At 41.3% G+C, this 14,502-nt stretch overlaps 1 protein-coding gene across 4 annotated transcripts in view; it reads left to right on the top strand.

The window, feature by feature from the left end:
• abca7 (ATP-binding cassette, sub-family A (ABC1), member 7) overlaps window positions 1-14,502 on the top strand; it is a 25,468-nt gene continuing 10,966 nt past the window's right edge. For 3 of the 4 annotated variants that reach the window (XM_085132231.1, XM_085132233.1, XM_085132234.1), the window contains exons 1-24: window positions 1-123; window positions 1,893-1,984; window positions 2,231-2,324; window positions 3,630-3,771; window positions 4,246-4,370; window positions 5,588-5,706; window positions 6,148-6,345; window positions 6,434-6,526; window positions 6,720-6,957; window positions 7,145-7,284; window positions 7,698-7,814; window positions 7,914-8,111; window positions 8,245-8,450; window positions 8,698-8,874; window positions 9,774-9,996; window positions 10,195-10,416; window positions 10,587-10,791; window positions 10,918-11,031; window positions 11,432-11,603; window positions 11,834-11,965; window positions 12,707-12,846; window positions 12,955-13,092; window positions 13,659-13,897; window positions 14,062-14,119. In XM_085132231.1, coding sequence (XP_084988357.1) covers window positions 1,919-1,984; window positions 2,231-2,324; window positions 3,630-3,771; window positions 4,246-4,370; window positions 5,588-5,706; window positions 6,148-6,345; window positions 6,434-6,526; window positions 6,720-6,957; window positions 7,145-7,284; window positions 7,698-7,814; window positions 7,914-8,111; window positions 8,245-8,450; window positions 8,698-8,874; window positions 9,774-9,996; window positions 10,195-10,416; window positions 10,587-10,791; window positions 10,918-11,031; window positions 11,432-11,603; window positions 11,834-11,965; window positions 12,707-12,846; window positions 12,955-13,092; window positions 13,659-13,897; window positions 14,062-14,119 — 3,556 coding nt within the window. In that variant the 5' untranslated portion in view covers window positions 1-123; window positions 1,893-1,918. The other variant, XM_085132232.1, reaches the window with a different exon arrangement.

The raw sequence follows: 14,502 nt of genomic DNA on the forward strand, positions 1-14,502 counted from the left end.
AATCCGCTTCATGTGTGGGCGGAACTTTACGCAGCTTACAGCTGCTATCGCAAATACTGGGAAGTCAATGTCAAGCTGTCGGCCGCTGGAGAGGAGCTTTAAAATCAGCTTTATTACACAGAGGTAATTATTAACATCTGTTTTACACTGAGATAATCAAATTGGTTTCTTTTCACTGTTTTCGTAAATGAGCTGATGTACACAAAAGCAACATCACTGTATAGGATGCTAAGACAAGGAAGCTAATGTTTCTTCAAGCTTTTTTAAGCTATTGCCCTTATATTATAAGTTTACGCTTAACCGCTAAATATTGTTGTTGATAAACTTGTAGTTACAGTGTACTTTTGATTTGATTTGATTTCTTTTACATGTCTACTTTAAGAAAAGAATACCTGATTGAATAACCTAATTTCATTCAAACAGTGCAAAGTTGTAACTTATGTGGATGCGTAGTTTCTGTGTTATGAGAGCATGAATCGTTACTGTACCTTGTTACATCAACACTGCATTAGCTACCTGCTAATGTTTTCCTGTTCTCAAACAGGAAATAACAACCGCGTGAGAAACCTGGCGGTCAAAATAAAGAAAAATATATTTTTTAAAAAAAGCCGGCTTTAATGGTTATAAAAACTACATCCTACACCTGCACTGACATGCGCAGAGATGCAGACTGTTTTGTAAGGTTTGCAAAGGGAATTAGTCAGAGCAGTTCTAGCTGTACTTAAACAGCTTTATGTTGTTTTCTAAATCTAGAAGAGAGACCATATTCTGGACGAATGGTTGAGCAAAAGTGAATGCCTTAGAGTGAGACAGGTAAGCTGTTTGGATCAGGAGGATTTCAGGATCAAGCATGGGATTGTCTGACTTGAGCAGATCAGAGTGAACAGAGAAGAAAACCTTTACTCTAAACACACATAGTAAGGCTGGTAGGTCTGTAACTTTTTTCTACATAATTTAAGTCCCCACTAGCCTAGACCTATTGCAGCAGAACTAAGGGAGGGTTTACTGTCAACTGATCCTGTACAAACTTTAAGATTTATCAGAAATTACACATTTAAACCTTTTAATCTTAAAAAGGCTTAGGCTCTGTCTCACGTTCTACTTTTAAATGTCCTAGGAACCACAAGTAAGCCATCAGAGTGAAGTGCACCATTTAGGTGATACGGCACTATGAGGTCTTTGAGATAAGATCGGGGCTGATTATTCAATACCTTGTATGGTCTGTCTTCACTAATAACATTTATCATAGTTATAATTTTTTATCATGATAATTATCGATTTATCATCGCCTCGATTTATCGATTTATCATCGCCTCTGTCAGAGCACCCCAGGACAGCTGTCGCCACAATGTAGCTTGCCATCACCAGTGTGTGAATGTGTGTGTGAAAGGGTGAATGACTGAATGTAGTGTAAAGCGCTTTGGGATCCTTAGGGACTAAGTAAAGCGCTATACAAATACAGGCCATTTACCATAGTTAACATTAATAATGACACTTCTTTTTCCTTTTAAGAATTTTCTATATCACCCAAAAGGGAAAATACAAAAAGGCATGGAAAGTCCTGACACCAGCTGAAATCAGTCATTAGAAATTTGCCACTTAGTGATAATTAATATCGAGGGCCATAATTTGGAAGTGGAAGGTACATAATTTCACCAGAAACAGGGCATGACCAGGTGCTCCCGCAAAGTTTAGACAAGCCTGTGAAATAAAAGGAGAATACGGTCTGGTCAGGTTACTTAGAACATCAGTGAAGTATTCAGTACTTATTGTACCTGCTGTGTTTTTGATTGTCAATGATTGCAGTATTGGCTCTGTCTGTCTTTTCTCCTTTGCGTACATTCCACAGTTGCCCTGATGAACTTGTCCTCTTCTCCCCACCGTTTTTCCAGGATCACGTCATGGTCAGGTAGGAGCGATGGGGTTTTTCAGACAACTATTCCTCCTGCTCTGGAAGAACATCACGTACCGCAGAAGGAACAAGGTGATCACATCTTCACTACTTAGGATAAAAAGCAAGAGATTGTTTGATTCTATAAGGAAGCATAATGAACGAGACACAGACTGCAAAATACATGAGATCATTCTTCAGTTTTCCTGTGTATACATCACCATCTGAAGTATCACAGCACTTATTTGTCAGTTTCATTGCTGGCTATAATCCTGGCCCGTAAAGGTCACTGATCATTTGACCTACTGTTAACACCTCTTATGCTCTCCTCTTGTGCAGATCCAGCTGATTATCGAGCTCCTGTGGCCGCTCTTCCTCTTCGTCATCCTTATCTCTGTCCGTCATTCGCACCCTCCTTACAAACAGAGCCAATGTGAGTGATGCTGGGATATTTGTGTCTCTTCACAAACACGCTTACACGTCTTAAAAATGGCCTTTTGCCAACTGGTTAAAGAGGATTAACTCACTCAGAGTGAGTCTTGTGCCACACACACACATTTGTGTTCTTGACCTGCTTTGATTAGTTCTCTAGAAACATGTAGTGACATAACTGGTAACCTAAGAAAACACAGCATGCCAGGTCAGAGTGTAATGGGCAGTTAGTCTGTGCATGATAAAGTTACATCTCACTAACTTTGAGTTTAAGAAGATGTAAACTAGACCAAGTTTTACCTGATAGACAGGTGAACTTCAATTTTACTAGAACAATATACAGAGGCATTTATGGTAACTGCAACGTTCAAAGGATCAATAAACGTTCTGTATCAAACACGAAACCTACACGAAATGTTTTCAAGTGCCTCCACTGGACCACAATCAATAAGGTTGAACATTAAAGTTTTACATATCTATAAAGCCATGTGAGAAAGGTCATCACAGGACTTTATGCAGTTCGGTAAAAAACTAAGCCCACCCACGACTCCTTAGCTTGTAGGTCCACATTTAGCAGCAATAACTTGAAGTAATTTATTAATCTCTCTTAGGGTTGTGGAGAGATTTTGTCACACTCTTCACAACATTGCTGTTCATCACCTTTAGTGTCAATAAAGGTGGAGAACTGAACAAATCACCACCTATGAAGTTGAAGTTTGTTCAGATGAAACTTTACAAACCTAAGTTGTTTCACCATCTTCTTTTTGTAGAAAAGAGGCTTTCTCCTGGCAACCCGTCCAAAACAAGACAAACTGTTTCAGTCTTTTTTAAATTGCACTAGCATGAACGTTAGCATTTAACACGCTAACTGAGACCTGTACAGTATGAGATGTAGCTCTTGGGTTTTTGCAGTTTCTCTGAACATTGCATAGTCAGACCTTCCATTCAATTTTATTTATATAGCACAAAATCACAACAACAGTCGTGTCAATGCTCTTTATATTGTAAGGTAGACCCTACAATAATACATACAGAGAAATACCCAACAATCACATGACCCCCTATGAGAAAGCACTTTGGCGACAGTGGCAAGGAAAAAGTCACTTTTAACAGGAAGAAACAGGTGAATTTGCTGGGATGTCCACTAATGGGAAGATTGTGGCACTGTTTTAACACACAGTTGAATCCTAGGATAGGATGTTGGGGTTATTGCTCAGTCTAGTACCTGGTGGATGTATTTTAGGTCACTTCTACAGTATTTCCATTGTTTTGTGGCTCAGGCTGATCTCCTTTTCTTTCCTTGTAGGTCACTTTCCAAACAAAGCCCTGCCATCAGCAGGGACCTTGCCCTGGATTCAGGGCATTATCTGCAACATCAACAACCCTTGCTTCCACAGCCAGACACCAGGAGAGACACCCGGCCAAGTTGGCAACTTTAACAACTCCATGTAGGTAGATCGAAGATTGAAAACATGGCCAACTGCCTAGAGTGGGGCAGTTTAGAGTAGGATCATTGCTTGAACGGTACAGTACTAGTATTCTGATTACAAGTGTTCTGAAATAAGAAAAACTGTAAGTAAAAGTATATTTTAGAAATAAAGCAGATGGAAAAACCTCACCTGCATCTTTCAGCTCATTTGCAAAAATGTGCATACTTTGCACGACTTTATATAAACACATCCTATAGGAATAGTTTTAAAATATTTCTGAAGGAAATCAAAACACTTGTCTTCAGGCAATATGACGTAAAAGCTCACAGTTTTGCATTATTTTACTGTACACAACAGAAATCATTGGAAGGCAAATTTAGGATTAGCAGGCAATATGATTGAATAGACTTGGTCTGTATACAAACATGAAGTCAGTGTTTGCTGTCATTAAGTATCACACACACTCTCAATCTCACTGTTGTTTTCCTCCAGACTGTCTCGGCTTCTAGTGGATGTCCAGGCCGTTCTGGCGTACAGTGGTAATCAGAGCTTCGCCGGCTTTCAGAAGCTAATGGAGAGCGTCCGGAAGCTGGGACAAAGAAGTGGAGCTCTGCCAAGTACTGCAGCTTGTTTAAATCTGTTGAAGCATTGATCCAAGGAATACATATTAAACTGAGGGCGAACTTTGAAGAGGGGCAGTTTAGAATTTCTTTCTTAAATGGGCACCATTAGCCAGAAAGAGTCATGAATAAGTACAGTTATTGTGGCAGAACATGAAGCTTTACATAAAATCAATGTTTAGATGGGAGGGTTTTCTTTAAGTTTGGTTGACACGTAGCTGCGCTTTATTCCCGCTTTTCACACAAATGCAAAAACCTTCTTTGTTTTTAAAAGAAATAAGGGGGAAAAAAACAAGAATTTATACAAAGAAAGGAATATTGGATTAACTTTGATGTATCTGAACTGGCCTTACTCAGTATGTGTACGTGTGGTTTAAGCATAGCTGAATGATTGTGTCTTATTGCTGTTGTGAAAGCAGGACATAGTGATTGCTTAGCTTGCCCTGCCTCGGTCATATTGAGTTACTTCCCCTGTTGAACAAGAGACTGAATGAAAACAGGTTGTCAGTGTTTTGTTTTTCTACAGCAAGGCAAACATTAACATGTGCTCAGGTCTTAGTTTAAAGAACCTGCTGCACTGTTTCATCTGGGTAACTGTTTGGAAGGATGAAATTAATATTTAGTTAAACCTCACAGGAGACAAGTAAAAGAGAAAAAGAAGGTTATTCTTGGTGAACCAGTTTTAGATTTCTAGATAAGAAAAACAAAAATATAAGGAAGGAAGTTCAAATGATGAAGCTTGTATCGATGGGTTTATGTGAGCAGAAATCATACAAGCAAACACATGGAGAAAGCTGCTGCACTGTTCTGTGACCTGAAAGTCATTAATAATGAACCAGTGACTGGAACCGGGCTAATTCTATTCTGCCTCCCTGTAGCTGGTTGCATTTTAACTTTATGACTTTGTAATTGGGTTTTTTTACTCTCAGCAGCAGGAAAAGTCTTTTTTTAATTATGATAAAGCTGATAAAATAGAAAATAAGGCTAAAATCTGTCAAACACGTCAGTATGAAAAGGAAGAAACCATCGGACGTCATGTGCTACCTGAAAAAACTATAAATTAACTGTGCTAACTTTAAGTTTAAAGTGTTGATACTGCAAACTCAGCTGCAAGCTCTATTCTAGATGTTAAGTGTTGATTCTAGCTTGGACTTTGATTTGTGGGGCTTTGTGGGGTTTTGGCTGTAATCTTAATCTGTGTATTTCCACTGCAGATCTCCCAGTAAAACAATACCTGAGACCAAATGAGACATTTTCTACCTTCCTCCTGACCAATGCCAGCTTGTCACCTGTGACTGTGGACACACTGCTGAATGCTAGACTTAATTTTCAGGTTGGTTACCGGCTTAAATCACAAATAAACCCATTATCTGTTCCGTAGAACTAAAACTCGTTTGGCCTAAGTGGTTAATCCCTTTTAGGATTAAAGATATAAACCAATCTAATGTAAAAAATTTACACAGAATAAATAACATTTATTACAGAGAGAAGAAGAAGAAAGATAAAATCCAAAATGAAAATAAGATTTCTGTCACTAACAAGTCTTTGAGGTGTTTGCTACCACCAAAGTTACATTATGTGCTGAAAAGCAGTTACTGTCACTTGTTACAGGAAAGTCATGTAATTTGTGATGATATTTTAATGTAAACTGTTAGTTTTCCCTTTAAGGCATCACTGAATTTTATTTTGTTGGGTCAGTAGCAAGCATATTACCTTTGTATTCTTTTTGTCTGATGGGCAAACATCCTTAAAAGTACGTTTTTGTCCACTCCAGACTACACTGGCTGTAGCGGAGATGCGGCTAAAGGACATGGTGTGTAATAGAAGTGTCCTAGAACAGCTGCTGACGGTGGATGGAGGAGAAGGCGCCATGACTGATCTTCAGACCCAGATGTGTGACTTACCAGCTGATGTGCTGCAGGAGACCGAGCGCCTTTTTCTGTCTCAGCTCGACTTTACCAAGTTCTTGACGGTAAGCATCGGCTGATGGAGAAACCAGCGCGAAATTTAGTGAATTCAAAGCAGCACGAGTAACACGGGCCACCTCTTGTCCTTGTCAGAGAGACCGTCTAATGGCCAACGCTGGAGAACTCAGGGCCATCAGTCAGGCTGTCACCTCAGTTTCCCAGGAGCTCACTGCCCTCCTGGATGATGTAAGAGCACATTAGATTCAGTCTATATCTCTATTTTAATCACACTGGACATGATCAGTTCAAGGTGCTTCAGGACCTAAGACCATCAGACCTTCATCATTTTTTGTCGCATTACAGTCCTTCTTTCTCACCCGTTTTCGCCCTTCATTTCTGCCTCTTCTATGCTTCTTTGTTCCTCCTTCACTTCTTTCAGATCTCCTCCCTCTCCAGTTTTGCAGACATGAGCGCGGCTATTCGTGTCCTGTCTCCAGAAAATCACACAGCGATGCCCCGAGAAAGTTTCAGAGCTTTTTCAAAGATCGTGTGCGGTCACCAGGAACTTGACGGTGAACGCATCCCGTCCCTTAACTGGTATGAAGACAATGACATCAAGTCCTTTTTGGGCAAAAATGGCACAGAGGACGTGAATGTGGAACACAACAACAATACAAGTAAGACGCTGTGCAGTTTCTGTGGCAGGATGTTAATGGCAATATGTGCAGACCAGACCTGGCTTGAGGCCTTGATCCTTCTGTACTTCAGGGTGCACTTGCACCACTTAAATCAACACAACCCCACTGAGAAACACCTGTGTTGTTTAATGATTGTCATGCTTGGCGGGTTTTTTGCTTCCTGCAGCTCCCTTCTGTAAAAATCTGATCCAGGCGCTGGAGTCCAACCCTCTGTCTCGCATTGTGTGGAGAGGAATCAAACCTTTGTTCATAGGAAAACTCCTCTACACACCCAACACTCCTGCGGTCCAGCAAGTTATGAAAGAGGTACAGCAATCTTATACTCACTGTTTTATAAACAGAAGGTGTCTTCAGACCAGAATGTTTTAGGTTTTTATCCACAAAATTCAAGCAATTTCCACAGTGTTTTTTTTTGTTCCTGTCTTCCTCCCCCCAACACCAACCACTCAGGGCATGTGGTTGCCCCTCCCTGGAGGTCTCTTCCTGTTAAAAAGGAGTTTTTCCTCTCCACGCTTGCCAAGTGTTTGCTCATAGAGAATTGTCTGATAGTTGGGGCTTTCCTTGTGTTATTTTAAGGTCTTTATCTTATCTTTATCTTACAATATGACATTATATGAAAAAAAATAATAATTAAAAAGGAAACCTTGATTAATATTACCTTCTGTAAGATGTGTCAGACGTGACTTCTTAAGCTAACTTTAAGTTCGGTTCCGCTGAAGGTGAACAAAACATTTGAAGACCTGCAGATTATCCAGGAGCTAAATGAAGCCTGGCTTGAGGTGGGACCACAAATCAAGAGCTACATGGAGACCAGTGTGGAGGTTAAGATGCTACAGGTCAGACTTTCTCTCACTACAAGAGGAAAGAGTGAGATATATAGCATTTTCCAGCATTTTTCAGTCATAATAATGTGTCTGTGTATGTGTTTGAGACAGGATTTGTTAAGGCAGCCAGAGATTGCAGTACTGGTTAACCTGCGTTTGGAAGACACACCCTGGACAGCTTCACGCATCGCACGCTTCTTATCGACACCCTCTCCAGATATCCCACGGAGGCCCGGAGCACCACTGACCTGGCTGGACATCTACAATGACATAAACCAAACTATCTCCACTCTTGCACAAGTCACAGAGGTTCTCCTCCTTTGCTGTTATTTATTTTTAAATATTAATAAAATAGAAAAGTGAAGTTTGCTTGAAGCCTAATTCCACTTTCCTTGTGATTGTCTGTTTATATCTTCCGCGTGTTTTCCTTCGTCTCCTGCAGTGCTTCTCTCTGGACAAACTGGAGGGGCTGGAAACTGAGGGTCAGCTGATTGAAAGAGCGCTGGAGCTACTAGAGGACAGGCAGTTCTGGGCAGGTGTGGTTTTCCTGCTGCCCAACACTTCCTCGTCTGAGCTGCCCCCACATGTCACATACAAGATCCGAATGGACATTGATGATGTGACCCGCACCAACAAGCTCAAAGACCGGTACTGAGAAGTACTGTTCCTGTTATAGTTCATTACTATCAGCAGTAGCATATTCCTTTTAACCAACACTTTACAGCAGTTAAACACAGGGCTGCTCCTGCTGTTATTGTTTGTTCTGGATAATGCTGTAACTAATGTGTAATTAAACTAACCATACTGAGACAGCCCCATCATGAAAACAAGGACGACCTTAGGAAGGTTTCTCTAGCACTTTAATTCTTGATTTCATGATTTCTTTTAACTTCAGGTTTTGGGATCCGGGTCCAGCTGCTGACCCCTTCAGTGACATGCGTTATATTTGGGGTGGTTTCGTGTATGTTCAGGATCTGGTGGAGAGAGCGGTGAGCCGAGTGCTTACCGGAGTTCGACAGACTACCGGCATCTACGTCCAGCAGATGCCCTACCCTTGCTATGTGGACGATGTGTGAGTGGCGTGCAGTTGTAAATGGATGTTGTGAACTTTCTTGATCTATAGTCGAGTTTTTCGTGTAGAGCAGCTGTAGGTGAGGAGAGAGAGTTACGCTGGATCCGAACAGAACTGAGAGGTCTCTGTTTAACCTGTCAGCACCTGTCTCTGTGTTTCTGAGATAGCTGAATCTGCTGTCCTTGAGGGGAAACATTAAGCCATGACAACGAGGAATATCTCTTTCATATCTCACTTTTATTCTCTTCTTTTTCAGTCATTCTGTAGATTTTTGCTTGGGATCATAAACTCTAAATTAACACAATTTGGGCCAAGCTTTAGCTGTCAGCAAATGGCTTCACATCTGATCCTAGAATACTTTGGTGGAGAGATGAGTTCATGGTCGACTCGGTGATTGCAAGGTGGACAGGCACCGTGGCTGCCAAACAAGTGTAAACCACTACTCCACCACCACTTTGACCAGTTGGTTTAAGGTGTTAGTGCTGATGTGCTGTGTTTGGTTTTTGCCAGATGTGGTCCTGTGCATCATGGACAAACATCTCCGATTTGGTCTTTCCAAAGGACATTGTTCCAGAAGTCTTGTAACTTTGCAAACCAGCTCTGTCCTATCATCCCTTCCAAACAAGCCACACTTGTTCCAAGTTTTTCTAATTCTGCTTTTATAAACTAACTAAAGTTAACTTATAAACTAACTCTAAATGTATTAGAAAAATCATTAGTAGTAGTACTACTAGTAGTACCTTGTTGTTGAGTGTCTGGGAGTTTCCTGTTGGAGTGCAGTTCAGGAAAACCTTCATAATTGTCACATTTTTGTGTTTAACACTTGCTGCCGTAGCCTTCCATGTATCACTGGTTTAACATCAGCACAAACATTTCGTCTTTGGTTATTTTTCCCGCAGTTTTCTTCGAGTGCTAAACCGCTCTCTGCCGCTTTTCATGACACTGGCGTGGATCTACTCTGTGGCCATGATCATCAAAGGTGTGGTGTACGAGAAGGAGGCGAGGCTGAAGGAAACCATGAGGATCATGGGTCTAGGAACTGGGACACTTTGGTTCAGCTGGTTCATCAGCAGCATAGTGCCATTCCTGGTTTCTGCGGCACTGCTCATCGCTCTGCTCAAGGCAAGACGATGATCCGTCATCACACGCACAACCCTGTAGGCTGAAACTGAAAATGTGAACATCACAAAGTCTGCAGTTATATTTGTTTTAAGTAATGAGAGAATTTTTCGAGTGGAAATGATTTGTGCATTAAAGTGTTTTAAAGTTTCTTGTGATGACTAACATGTCTTATTTTTTATTTATTTATTTTTTTTGCAGTGGGGCGACATCTTGCCATACAGCAACCCAGCCGTTATTTTTTTCTTCCTCACAGCTTTTGCCACCGCCACCATCATGCAGTGTTTCCTCATCAGCACCTTCTTTTCAAAGGCCAACCTGTCAGCTGCCTGCGGGGGACTCATCTACTTCGGACTCTACCTGCCTTACGTCCTGTGTGTCGCCTGGAGAGACCACCTCAACAGCACACACCGAATCTTAGCTGTAAGTAAAAAAAAATGATAGGGTGCAATCATCAGGGAACATTTTATAGGGAAAAGGAATCCCTTAATTGTTAAATATGAGCATGGGCCTTATATGAGAGTGTTTAGTTTTATTTATGAATGTCAGTCAATGATTTAACAGGGTGTAATGTGACTGTCTGTTTCTCTCAGAGTTTCCTTTCTCCTGTGGCCTTTGGCTTTGGCTGTGAGTATTTCTCTCAGTATGAAGAGCAAGGCGTGGGCATTCAGTGGTACAACCTGCACTCCAGCCCTGTGGAGGGAGACCGATACAGCTTCACTGTTTCCATACTTATGCTGTATGTGGATGCCTTCATCTATGCCATCGCTGCCTGGTACATCGAAGCAGTGTTTCCTGGTATGATGGTTCCTGCTTTATCTTAGCTATGCTGTAGATATTTTACATCTGTTTATCTGTTAAAAGGTGCAAGACAACCACGGTCTTCTGTCCTGTGTGTCAAACTGTTTGTGTTTTATACACCAGGTGAGTATGGGATCCCCAGGCCATGGTACTTCATCTTTCAGCTCAACTACTGGGGAGGTGTTCCCCTTGAAGCAGGCATGCCGATCCCCCCTGCACCTACAGAACAGAATGAAGGTACTGTTTCATTTTCCACTGCAGGTTCCCAAAGGAAGGCTCGTTACTGTCACTTATCGTTTACATAAGGTGCTTTTTTAGTGGACAGAGTTTTAGTAACCTGTCATCCTGCACCGTGATGACTTTTGAGCTCGGCTCTTTATACCAGTTTAAAGACATTCCTGGCAAATTTGCAGTCTTAAGACCATTAAGTACAAATCAAGGTAATGAGATGAGACTATAAGCCAATTAATTAAAAAGATTTTACTTTAGACACCACTAAACTTCAAGCTACCCATAATCCTTTTCAATTTGTTTTTTGTGTTCTTGCATTTGTTTTGTTGTTTTAAGGCATAATAATGTGCTGTTTTCCCTTCGCATATTCACAGATTTAATATTGCCTCTTTATACCTGTAATTAGATCACATTGAACCAGAACCCAGTAACATGATTCTGGGCGTAAGCATCAGAAATCTGGTGAAAATCTACAAGAAGGGGGGGAAACTGGCCGTAAACCACCTGAACCTGAAGTTCTATGAGGGGCAGATCACTTCTTTCCTGGGCCACAATGGAGCTGGCAAAACCACCACCATGTAAGAGCAGCTAGCTGAAAATTAGACTGTGGATCACAAACATAATTTACATGCAGAATTTTTGGAGCTTCATTAACTGCAATGTGGTTTTACAAACAAAGCTGTGGCTGTGCGGCTTCAAATTTTAAAATCACATTAGAATAAATGGTTAATGAGAGATGTGATTGTAGTTTCATGTAGATGGCACGTTGGGTCAGTATGGTTTTTTTAATGTATCTGATGTTTGATAGATCTGTCCTGACCGGTCTGTTCCCACCCACCTCTGGGACCGTGTACATCAAAGGGATGGACATCCGCCATGACATGGACCTCATCAGGAGGACACTGGGAGTTTGTCCCCAGCACAACGTCCTGTTTGACATGTAACGCCTGCTCAAAAGCTCTGATTGCAAATGATTTTATGTAGCTTGCATGTAGCTTCTTAAGTGGTTATTGTAATTTATTACATTTATTTTCCTGATTGTTTAATGAAATCAAACACTTTAATTAGGAAAGAAAACTGCCCGATTATCTGTTTTGGCTAATTCTTTAGCTTATAAATCGTTAGCTTATAGTCAAAAAATTGAAATTTAATGAAACTTGTTTTACATAATTTGCACTCGGGTGCATTTTAGAACTTGTTTTTTCACTTGAGGTTGAACATAATTTAGAAAGAGACAACAACGTACACTTGACTTGGGAAGAAACTGAGCTGTGAAAATCCTCACAGCTCTCTGTAGATGCACATAAAGCTTGTCAAACGGCATTTACAAGACTTTGAGAGCATGGGCTGTTTGTGACACGCGTCGCCTTTCATCACGTCACAATTGTAAACCAAAGTAAACGGCTAACATCATGCTGAAGTGGCCTCTGATTATCTTCGGGCGGCCCAGCCAAAGACTTAATCCCTATACACATTGATGGCGAGACCAGAAGATGGCAGTTAACAGATGCTTGAAGACATCTGCCAGGAAGAAGAATAAACAGCCTTTATTGAGACATGCAAGGCCCGAGCTGCAACGTGTTGAAACAATGTTCAGAATACCTTTTTTTTTTTAATAGTGTAGACTGTTTTGATCAGATTTGTATTAAAGAGATATTTTCATATTTTCTCCTTCTTTCAGGCTGACGGTAGAGGAGCATGTGTGGTTTTATGGCTGTATGAAGGGCCTGTCTGAAGCAGAGGTGAAGGCGGAGCTGGACACTTTGCTGGAGGATGTCGGCCTCCTGCACAAGCGACACGAACAGACCAAAAACCTTTCCGGTAAAGTTACTAGTTTAACTTCAGTGTGTTGAGACTTTATGCATGAAAAACAACAGGTTTGTTTTTCAGTCAGTTTTCTTTTCAAGCTTGAAATTTTCCGTTTCTCAGGCGGCATGCAGAGGAAGCTTTCTGTGGCGATAGCGTTTGTCGGAGGCTCAAAGGTGGTCGTCCTGGATGAACCTACAGCTGGGGTTGACCCGTACTCCCGCAGAGGGATCTGGGACCTGCTGCTCAAATACCGCAAAGGTGCTGTGAACAGTGTTTTCTGATCAGGGTTTGAGGGTGAGAAGAAAGCACATTTTAGCCAGGAGACTAAAAGATTGTTTGCTGGTTCCTTATCTAAAGATAACATGCGTTTGTCATGTTTAATGGGAAATGTGGACCCAAAATGCAGACTAGCAGGCAAACTCAATAAACAGTAAAACTAACCTTTATTCAGGCGAGACAGAAAAAACCAACAAATAGCAGAAACACAAAGTTTTTGTGGGGTGGAAAAACACGATTCAAGTGGGGTGGAAAAACACGAGCAGGCAAACAGTACGACACGACAATGAGCCAGTAAAGATGGGATTTAAGTGCACATTAGAGTAGTTGGCAGCAATGGAAGACACCAGGGACAAATCAAAAACTAATCAGGGGAAAAAAAGACAAAGGAAGCAAAACTAATACAACACACAAAACAGAAAGTAAGTGAGCAAAGGAAGCTTGATCCACATCTCTGTAAAGCCTGGATGTGCTTTTCTTTCTTTGGAGATCTTTATTCTGAGACTTAAGAAAATAAATCCCACTAACGGGCTCTCTTTCCCCCTCAGACCGGACCATCATCCTGTCCACCCACTACATGGACGAGGCAGAGTTGTTAGGTGACCGGATCGCCATCATCTCTCAGGGGAAGCTGTGCTGCTGTGGCTCACCGCTCTTCCTTAAATCCCAGCTGGGGTCTGGCTACTACCTCACTGTGGTGAAGAGGGAAGGACTGGACACCAGCACTCCCAGTAATTTCAGTATTTCCACCAGTACCAGCTCCAACAAGCTCCCTCCTCTCATCAAGGTTTGTTTTCATTTATATTCATCATAAAAATGAAAGCAAATGTAAAGTTTTAATTGTTTATCTATTACCTTGCTGTTATATAGTTTTTATAATTTGTACATAAGTTTAAAGAAAGCACAGAAATGTGGAGTACTGAAAGAACCGTCCTCTGCTCTATGTTTCAGGACAGCGACTCGTCACTGAGTGAAGACACCGGGCTGGGAAGTGAGGATAGCAGCTCATGTGAGTGTAAACTACATTAATTGATCATTAGCAAGGTTGAGCACCAAAGTAAAAGCAGACGTTTTGGTGGTTTGTTGGTCTGGAACAAAGAAACTGCAATTATCATTTGCAGATGAGACCGAAACAAAGATATTAGCGCCACATTTGACATTTCAGTACAAACACCTCTTATCAACTGTCAGCACAGTGGTGGAGGGGTGATGATTTGAGCTTATTTTGAAGCCACAGGATGTGGCCATCACACCAAAAGCTTGGTCAAAACAAGACAATGATCTCAGGACAACAGAACAGCTGAAAAACTGAAGAATCGAGGCTTTGCACTCGCCAAGTCCAGACCTCAACCTGATTGAAATGCTGTGACCTGTGCATAAATGAATGCACAC

Source organism: Neolamprologus multifasciatus, chromosome 15, assembly GCF_963576455.1.
Source record: "Neolamprologus multifasciatus chromosome 15, fNeoMul1.2, whole genome shotgun sequence".
Taxonomy (NCBI): Eukaryota; Metazoa; Chordata; class Actinopteri; order Cichliformes; family Cichlidae; genus Neolamprologus; species Neolamprologus multifasciatus.